This window comes from Ursus americanus, chromosome 23, assembly GCF_024610735.1.
Source record: "Ursus americanus isolate L20-20 chromosome 23, mUrsAme1.1.p, whole genome shotgun sequence".
NCBI classification, from domain to species: domain Eukaryota; kingdom Metazoa; phylum Chordata; class Mammalia; order Carnivora; family Ursidae; genus Ursus; species Ursus americanus.
In genome coordinates, this window is record NC_142149.1 from 35,948,542 (window position 1) to 35,958,198 (window position 9,657).

The window sequence follows — 9,657 nt, forward strand, 5'->3', positions numbered from 1 at the left end:
ATTTGACAGAGATAGAGACAGCCAGCGAGAGAGGGAACACAAGCAGGGGGAGTGGGAGAGGAAGAAGCAGGCTCACAGCAGAGGAGCCTGACGTGGGGCTCGATCCCGCAATGCCGGGATCACGCCCTGAGCCAAAGGCAGACGCTTAACCGCTGTGCCACCCAGGCGCCCCAGAGAATTGTGTCGTTTTAAATGAGAAGCCTCACCTCCTCGTTGGATACGAGGATTTCCAACCTCAGAGAGCCGTGGGGGTCAGGGTGGGGGATCAGGACCCAGAGCAAGAGGGAGACTGATGCAGGCCTGCTGCGCCCCCACTTTGGGGGGAGGGAGGGGCTGGAATAAAGTGGTGCCCCCTGCTGGTGGGCCTAGAGGCGGGCATGAGGCTGCCCTGGAATGGTTTCCAGTGAGAGCAGGTGGGGCACGGATGCTGGGGAGGCTGGGAACATGTTCTTTCCCGTCCAAGCTAAGACCACAGACCGTGTGTGAGTCGTGATGGGGAGACGTGGCCTGAAAAAGCAAAATGTCCCTGCCCTCCCTCACCCCCAGGCTAGCTGGAGAGCCATGGGTGGCAGGGAAAGGATGGGGGCCTCTCTGGAGGGCTGTGCTGCTGCAGGCTCTGGGGTCCCTGCAGGCTGGGGGAGGCCTGTTGCTCACAATGGCCCCATTCTTCAGGCCACACACGCAGCGTTCCAGGAGCTGGCTGGCTGGCCAAGAATAGCTGGGATTCCTGGAGAAGGAACCAACTCTCCAGCCTCTCTGTCTTCTGCCTCAGCCAGTCTCAGGGTTTCAGCATCTGGTTCTCTTGTCCTCCCCGCTCCACACCTGCCAGTGCCTCATTTGCACAAACACTGACCCTAGCAAGACCAGGCTTCCAGCGGAAGGGGAGAATGATCTGGCAAGATTCAGCCCTCAGCTCCCCAGGGGCATTCCTGGCCCTCCGCCTTCATTTTCCTCTGTGCAGTTGCGGGGGGCGGGGAGAGGGGTGGCCTTTGACTGCCCTTGGATGCAAGTGCTTTGTTCCACCCTGTCCTGGGGGAGACGGAGGGAGGAGGCGCTCCGCCTGCCCTTTTCCCTCTGTCTTGAACCCCGGGGAAGGCGAGGAGGGGCTTTATCCCCCTCAGCGGAGCCACCTGGTCCCGACCTCATGGCTCTGACATTTTGATTAGAGGCTTTAATGAGTGATTGGAGGGGCATGGGTAGGATTCTCAGCGTAGAGGGAACCCAGGCGTTAGTTTCTCTAGGGGATGCCTCGGCCCACGGGCCAGAGCACCTGAACTACCCGGGAGGTGAATGTGAGGCTGTGCCGAGGCGGGGGGGGGGGGGGGGGGCGCGAGGCACCAGGTGCCGCCGGGCCGGGAGCCCTCGGGAGGCGCTAATGGAGGCATGGAGCTCCGGGTGATGTGGGGCTCAGCCTTGGGCGGGCGCTCGGCGACAGGTGGGAACGGCCACGGCGACCGTGGGCCGGCTGGCGGGCTTGGAGGCGGCGCTCTGGGAAGGGGCAGTTGGCGACAAGTGCCGGAGAGCGCTCCGCGTCAGACAGAAGGTGGTGGCGGGGAGGCTGGGGTCAGGCGAGGACGGAGGGCACGAGGGCTGGCCGCGGGGGCGCTCAGGGGCACTCGGCGGCCCCCGCGCCCCCCGAAGCCCGCGCCTTACGCGGATCCGCGTGCTCCAGAATGCAGTGAGCCACGTAGGCCGGGTGGCTGTGCAGGTTCCTGCACTTCTTGCAGAAAAGAATCTCGCAGCGCGCACAGCCCCCGGCGCGCGGCGGCCGGCGCCGCGTCTCCAGCACGCACGGCGGCTCCGGGAGGCACCGCTTCCTGCGCGGGGCCCGGCACGCTCAGCGCCCCGCACGGTCCCCTCCGACCCCGGCCCGCGCCGCCCGCCCGCCCCGGCCCGGGCGCGCCCTCACCTGTCCGCGGGAGCCGCCAGGCCGCCGAGCAGCGCGAGCGGGCCGAGCCAGCCCCAGAAGCCGCTGTCCGCGCGCCGCAGCAGCGCCACCTGCTGGGTGCTGGACTCCTGGCGCAGCGGGCAGTAGGACACCGAGCCCCGCTCGCGGCCCTCGCCGCCCTCCGCCCCCCGGCTCGGCGCCTCGCCCTCCGCCCTGCTCTGCTCCTGCGGCCTCGCCGCCGCCTCCTCCTCATCCTCCTCCTCGTCCTCCTCTTCCTCCGACCCCTCCTCTGCGGCCGCCTCCGCCTCGCTGGCCGGCGGCTCCGCCAGTTCCTTCTTCCACAAGGGGGTCTTCACTCCTGCGGGGCGGACGGGGGCAGGTCAGCGCAGGCCCGCTGTCCCCGGGGAAGAGCGGGTACCCTGACTGCTGTCCACAACCCGAGCCCCCCCCCCCTCCACACACACACACAAAGGGCAGGCGCCTGAAGGACAGTGTGCACGGGATGCACGAGGCTAGCAGGATTCCAAAGCGACGGTTACAGAGTGTGCAGGATTTCCCGGGCGAGACAGGGCCGGCCGGGCTGCCCCCCATTTCCCAGGTTCCTACTCTTCCTCGCTGAGGATTCGGGGCAAGTCACGTCGCTTCTGTCGAGCTCCGCGTCCCCATCTGTAAAAAGTAGTGCTCATCTCCAGGGTGATTGTGAGGCAGGTAGCAGTTCGCGTCTATGGCAAGTGCCCAGCCCAGGGCTTGCCTTGAGGAAGCCCAGCCGTGGCAGCACCTCCCACGAGCAAACACACACCACCACCACCACCACCACCACGCACACACCAGTTAGGAAAAGGCTGCCCTAGAAGTGAGCCAGTTAGGAAAAGGTGTTTCTTCTTCCTTCCAGGCTTGACCCCAATTGCCGGCTGGATTTCAGCCACCAGGGTCCCTCAGGCTGGTGCCTTTCCGGAGTTCACAAGCTCCATGACTCATAACGGTAACCCTGGCAGGCCAGACGTTCCGGGCTGCCATGGGAAGTAACCCGGCCTCTCCTAGTAGGAGTCCACCGCTCAGCAACCTCCCTGCCTCCCCCCCTGGCACCACCATGTGTCTGTCCTGCTCTCTGCTCCATCTGGGGAGCTAGACTTCCTCGGAAAAGCAGGGGGATGAGGGCTGGGAAGACACCTCTGTGGTTTGCCCTGAAAAGGTCAAGAGAATTCCTATTGGTCCCTGCCCAACCTGTTTAAAAAGGTTGGGGACAAAAGAGAATGATACAATTAGTGTTCTAGCTCACATGTATTGAGCACCAACTGTATGCAGTCGCTGCACTAAATTCCTCACACATTGGGCCCCTTCATCTTCACAACCACCTTGGGTAGGGGTGAGGGAGGTAACCGAGGGGCCTCTGAATTTCATCCAAAGCTTCTGAAACCTTTCCAAAAAAGTTGTTTGGAAGATTCTGCCAGTTCTCGATGTTGCTGAAGCTAGAAAACCTGGGTCCGCTGCACTTTTCGTTAGAAAACACACTAAGGAGCATTTTCGTTGTGAAAGGCCAGACTTTGTGCACAGCCAGAAAGGGGTGCTGGGACTCTCTGAGAGAAATGGGAATAGGAAACAAGGTTAGAAAGGAAGGTTGGGACTTTGGGTGCCAGGCTATGGAGTTTGGACTTCGTCCTTCAGGAGTGGGGCGCCACCGAACGTTCTGATGGAAGGACATGCTCAGAGCTGTGTTTTAGGATGGTCTCTCTGCAGGACAGAGGGAGACCCACTTAGGCATCATCACAGCGGTCCCAGCCAGAGAAGACAAAGGTCCAAACAGCAGCAGGTGAAGATGAGGGAGCAGATGTCAAGAATATTCAGGAAAGAGAGAGGAGAGGGCTTGTATAAGTAACTGAGAAAAGGCTGGACTTCTCTGTGGTCGCCATGGTGATGGGTGAGCTGGCCCACACTGGGTTTGTATCCACACTTGAAAGGAGTCAGTGATCCTGTCCTCAGTCCCCATCCTGGCTCCAGCCCCACTCACCATGCTTATCCGTTCTTCCCAAGGCCATGCTGTCCTCTTCCCCTGATCGGGGACTGGGATGAGACAGCGTTCCCAGAACGCATGGAGCTTTATCTGATCTCCAGGGCTTCTGTTGGATCACAAGGGGTGGGGCTAGAACTTCACCTGCTCTTAGGGTTCCACCCAGGAAGAGCTGCCTTTTCTAGAGCCTCCAAGAGCACTTAAAACCCAGGTGTCCCCCCACCTTCCCTCTTGGCAAGGCGTTAAAGGAGAGAAGGGGGTGGCTTTGGCCGCCAGTAGACTGCGTTCAAATCCTAGCTTTGCCACATCAGTGTAAGAGTTATGTGACTTCAGCATGTTGTCTGACCCTCAGGCTCTTCATCTGTAAATTAGAGATAGTCACACAGTACCAGACTTCACCTGGCCTACAGAAAGCACTCCAAGCATTATGTTTACTTATATCATTATAGTCTTTCCTCCCCTTTCCGTCTTCTCTCTATCCTCCCCCGCCCTGGCTCCCCACTCCACTTACTTCCAGCTCATTGCCTTAGCTCCAAGAAGCCGAGGAAATGCCTCCAAGTCTAGTAGGAAGCAGAGCCCAGGCAACAGCTGGGTGTAGCTCCCAAATGGGGTGTGTGTGTGTGTGTGTGTGTGTGTGTGTGTGTGTGTGTGTGAGACTTGGGGCTGGCGGAGAGAATAAAATCATGGTGCCTTGGGAAAACTCCTTATTTCCCTCACCTCAACAGTGGCGTGTGTGATAGGAGCAGGCAGAGGGGTCAGAGGATTCAAACCCAGCTCTGGAGAGCCTCAGTCTGACAGGGAGAAATCACTTGGTTTCCACCCAAGTCTGAGGGAGGAGGGGAGTGGGGTCTCTTCCTCGGGCATCTCCCAGTTTGGTGGAGGCTGGTGTGTGGGATATAGAACAAGGAGCAAAAACAGCTCTCGGGAATTTCCTAGTCACACAGGGGCCACCCTGTCAAGAACTGGGGAGGGTCTGAAGCTTTCCTCTTCTTGCATGCTAGCAAGCTCGCTTGCCGGGGCATCATGGGTGTGCCAAAAAACATGAGACTCCTGGGTCAGAGACAAAGGACTGGATTCCTCGTTGCACAGCAGCAGCAGCCTATTTCTGACAGCACCGCCTGCCCCTTGTCCCCTGGGGGCCATGGGGGTGGGCCCGTGAGTGCCTGCACATGCGGGGGTCTGCATTACCAGAGAAGCTCTGAGCTTAGGAACACAAATCTTTTATAATGGGCAGCCAACAAACTTGCTCTTTGCTCCAGAAAGAGGTGCAATCACTCCGAGGCGCTCAGTCCATTAAATACCCTTGAAAGGTGGGTGCCTCTATTTGTGAGACAAGCAGAACTTCAAAAGGCCCGTGGAGCATTGTCTCCCAGTAAACCCATTCTCCTTACATTTACTTAAAAAGCTGAGAGCCACTGTGGCTCTGGATGGCAAAATTCTAAAGCTCGCTCTGGCTAAAAAGAATAGTGGGAGCTCGCAGAATGGCCAGGAGACTTAGCAATTGGACAGGAACTATAGACGGGTTGTAAACACAGCCAAGATCACACCACAGGAACGATCCAGTTGAGAACCCACTGGGGGCGGTCACCCCTGGTTACTGGCACCAGGAACGACCTTCTTGCGTCACTACCTAAGATTTAATGTCCCTGGCCAGGCACATCCAAACCACTGAGCCTGTGCTGTGGCTTTTAGGGGGCATCCCACCAAGAACCACCGAAGGGCGTTCCTCGGCTCTGGTCATTCATCGCCTCCTGCCTCTTCCACTTCAATCTGTCCAGAAGCCCTTTGTCATCCTTAGGGAGTTTATTCACTGTTGTTGTTTTTTCCATTCACTCTTCTCAGGGATGTTTTGGGTTTTGTGGGACCTTCATAAAATGTTGGGTTGTCATCACGAACAATTCCAACATAAAGCCACATTGGAAATTGATCACAGAGTAGAAATACGGTCTGCAGTGAAAGCACAAGAGCAGGTAATCCCAGTACACCAGGCACGGAAGCGTACCTCCTGTTCTCAGAGGCCACCTTGGAAGACCCCTCGAAAGGGGAGAGATTGTGCTGATAATGAGGATGAGTTCAAACCTGCCTGGAGCTCTATCCAAAAGAAACTGCTTAAAACCAGAAGAGAACGAGCTACATTTTATTGGCTAGCACAAGCATTATTTCCTGCCATTCACAGAAATCGAGAGAACAAAATGAGATCAATTGTCAAAGTAAAGTGATATATATATAATTTTAAAGCAGGCTCCATGACCAGGGTGGACTTGAACTCATGACACTGAGATCAAGCCTTGAGCTGAGATCAAGAGTCAGATGCTTAACTGACTGAGCCACCCAGATGCCCCTAAAGCTGTAATTTTTGTTCTTTTTTAGATTTTAACATGTAAATTAATAGTACGTATAGCTCATTAACTTGTAATAAACACGTGTAACAGAGATGCTGTAAGCATTTTAGTTGAGCAATAAAGTTACAAGAAGAACTATCCAATAAGGTGGCATGTAAGGGCCACCCAAGTGGGAATATGTATAGCAAGACTTTGTATATACGTACAAGACTCTTCCCTTTTGAACATCATGTCAGTTAGGATGTATTTAGTTGGTGGGATGTCAGAGTGTCCGACTAATAATGGCTTAAGTCTTATAAAATGTATTAGTTCACTTAAGAAGTCAGAAATGGGGGAGCTCCGTGATTGGTTCAGTGGCATGATGAGGTTGTGAGGGACCCAGGCATCTTTTCATCTTTCCCCTCCGCCTTGTTTGCCTCTCTTCTTGGTTGCAAAATGGCTGCTGCAGCTCCAAGCATCCTGGCCTGGAGCAATCATGACCAAAGCAGAAAGAAAGGCTCTGCAGGGCCGGGGCTTCTCAGAAACCCTCCAGAAGGCTTCTCTTTGAGCCTCATTTGGCCAGAACTGAGGCACGCACCCATCCTAAACCAACCGTTTGAGAAAAGAAATGGGATGGCCAAGATCGACCTGGCCTGGTTGTAATTGGTACCTTTGATCAAGTAGGACTCGGGAGTATAGTTATAAAATAATCTTTTTTTTTTTTTTTTTTTTTTTTTTTTACCTCCTATAGTCCCTTTAAACCTGCTCAAGGGGCAGAAAGCTTCCTTCCTGTGTCCCTGGAGGACAATTCACACAGGTCTGATGACTTGTTCAGAGAACTCTCAGGCCATGGAAAAGCAGCCACTGTGGTCACTGAAAGTTGATATAATGTTACATCTCCCCCCAGCTGGGGCCTGCCATGACCGGTGGCCGCAATGTGATGGAGTGACAGGTCCTTCCACCCTCTTGCTCTGTCTCTCTTCCTTCTCAGCTCACCAGCCCCTGGTGTTAGCCTTTCCTGCCCCAATCCAGGCAGTCTCTTGCATCCAGGAGGATACACTGGGTTCTGGGGTCACTCATCCCCCCCCCTGCACCCCTGGGAATCTGCTGGTCCACTGCCAGCTTCCCCTCTGCTGACCCCTTCCCTGGCCGATTGGCACACAGGAAGCACTCACCCATCCTCTGTTCCAGCTATGAGAGACTGCTGATCCCAGCACAGCCCTCTCCTTGGTCCCCAGCCCGGAGCAGCTAGCCAGCCCAGAGTTCGCACTGTCGAGTTCCCACACAGGAGTCAGACAGACTCCAGTTCTTTGAGTCTCCCTAGTTATTGGGGATAAACATCCAGTTCTTTGGTCCCATTGAAGCCCCTCTCTCTGCTTCTCCCCTTGTTTGGGGGGGGGAGATGGTGATAGGCATTAGTTTCCTATTGAGGCTGCAACAAATTACCACCCATGTAGCGGCTTCAAACAACACTGTTAGGGCGCCTGGGAGGCTCAGTCAGTTGAGCATCTGCCTTCAGCTCAGGTCATGATCCCGGGGTCCTGGGATCGAGCCCCACGTTGGGCTCTCTGCTCAGCGGGGAGTCTGCTTCTCTCTTTCCCTCTGCTGCTCCCCCTGCTTGTGCTCTCTCTCTCTCCCTCTCTGTCAAATAAATAAGTAAAATCTTTTTTAAAAAACAGTTATTCTTTTGCAGTTCTGAAGGTCAGAAGTCTGAAAGGAGTCTTACAGGAATAAAATTGAGGTGTTGGCAGGGCCGGTTCCTTCTGGGGCTCCACCAGAGAATCTGCTCCTTGCTTCTTCCAACTTCTAGAGGCTGCGGCATGCCTGGCCCCCTCAGTCTCTGCCTCGACGGGCACATCTACTTCTGTAGTCAGACTCCGTCTGCCTCACACTTGTGATCCCATTTAAGGCTTATGTCCCCATCTCGAGATCCGTAACCATATCCGCACAGTCCCTTTGGGCATTAGGACGCAGCTCTCTCCGGGGGCCATTATGTGGTCCCCCACGAGGCACGCGGCACAGCCGCGGTTCTCTGTAAATCCTCTCCTGCCCTGCGACAACCCAGCTCTTGACGTACTCGAGTGGGACAGAGATCTGAGCGTCAAGTGACCGCTTCTGGATAATACCATGACAAAGTCTGCCTAGTCTTACTCCTTTTTGGGTTTGCTGCGTCTACTGCGTCTCGGAGCCTCGCAGAAACATCGATCTTAGCTCTGCCATGATTGGCTGGAACCTACCACGGTTCCTCTTCTGGGGCTGGGCCCACCTTCCCGGATTTCAAGGCAGCTCCACCGACTACCCGAACATAATAGGATCGTATTAGCACGCAAGAAAGAACTGACTGTTGTGTATGCGGATAACCAGCCTCTAGGAAGGCTCCCCGTGAGCCGTCTCCTGGTCTTGTGTTCTTACGTAGTGCCCTCCCACATGAAATAAGGCGGCCCCGGGTGACCGATAGGATATTGTGGAAATGACAGTGTGACTTTCCAGGCTGGGTGATGAAGACACTGTGGCTTCTGTCTTGCTCTCTCACCCTGGGTAAGACCAGCTGCCACTTCGCCAGGACACCCAATGAACCCTGTGGAGAGGTCCGGAGCGGGAGGAAGTGAGGCCTCCTGCCTGGAGGTTTGGCACTGGCTGTCCCCTCTGCCTGCGTACCCTTCCCCCGGATACCTGCAGGGCTCGCTTCCTCATTTCTCTCATGCCTCTGTTCAAATATCACCATATCAGTGAGGCCTTCCCTTGACCACCTCATATAAAATGCCACACACTGCCCTGTCTCTCTTAGTGCGTTATTTTTCTCCCTGGTATTTATCACCATGGGACTTACTGTGGCTTTATGTGTTTGTCATCTGTCACCCATCCCCCACTAACATGTATGTAGCCTCCATGATGTCCGGCACCTCAACTATTGCTCTCTCTTCGGGCCTATAATGGTGCCTGGCACGTAGGAGGCGAGGTACTCACGGGTACTGATTGAGGGAATGCATTGCTGGGGCCAGGATGAGGTACTGAGGTCTCTTTGGACAGCCCACAGCCCGCTCTGGAGGAATCCTGTGGTTAGAGTGGGGGATGGAGCAGGTTCTCAGAGAAAGCGGGGATCGTGGGGCCTAAACAGGGCCGCTGGGAGAATCAGGGAGAGCTGGGACCCACCCAGTCCTGAGTGTGCATGTGCCCTGCAACTTTCCAAAACCATCATTCCTTTACTCCTCACAGCATCCCACAGGTAGACATTATTCCCATTTTACAGTTGCGGAAACTGAGGCACAGAGAGGCAAGGTACCCTATGAAGGTCACAGAGGGATACCGGGAAGGGGCCAGGGCTGAAGTCATTGGACTCTAGCACTGTGTCTCTTTAATCCCTGCCTTACAGTGCTCACTAAACACCAAGGGGCTCGGCAACCCCTGGCCCTGTTTTTCTCCCCCACTCCCCAGAAGCC

At 55.7% G+C, this 9,657-nt stretch overlaps 1 protein-coding gene across 1 annotated transcript; it reads right to left on the bottom strand.

Annotated features, from left to right (window-relative positions):
* Positions 1-1,399: 1,399 nt before the first annotated feature.
* On the bottom strand, positions 1,400-9,451 carry PGBDF (plakoglobin binding and degradation factor). Its single transcript, XM_087854699.1, has 5 exons — positions 9,432-9,451; positions 9,185-9,271; positions 8,751-8,902; positions 1,910-2,246; positions 1,400-1,817 (listed from the first exon to the last, which is right to left on the bottom strand). Exons 1-5 carry the CDS (start codon positions 9,449-9,451, stop codon positions 1,607-1,609), a joined length of 807 nt encoding a protein of 268 aa, XP_087710825.1. The 3' UTR covers positions 1,400-1,606.
* Positions 9,452-9,657: the final 206 nt, after the last annotated feature.

Bases quoted from the DNA above. Each gene is read 5' to 3' on its own strand.
- PGBDF (XM_087854699.1), bottom strand. From the start codon at position 9,451: ATGTCTACCTGTGGGATGCT. The intron at 9,272-9,431 runs GTGAGGAGTAAA...CTCTAACCACAG, and splicing joins ATGTCTACCTGTGGGATGCT to GATTCCTCCAGAGCGGGCTG. The intron at 1,818-1,909 runs GTGAGGGCGCGC...GGCCCCGCGCAG, and splicing joins CTGGCGGCTCCCGCGGACAG to GAAGCGGTGCCTCCCGGAGC.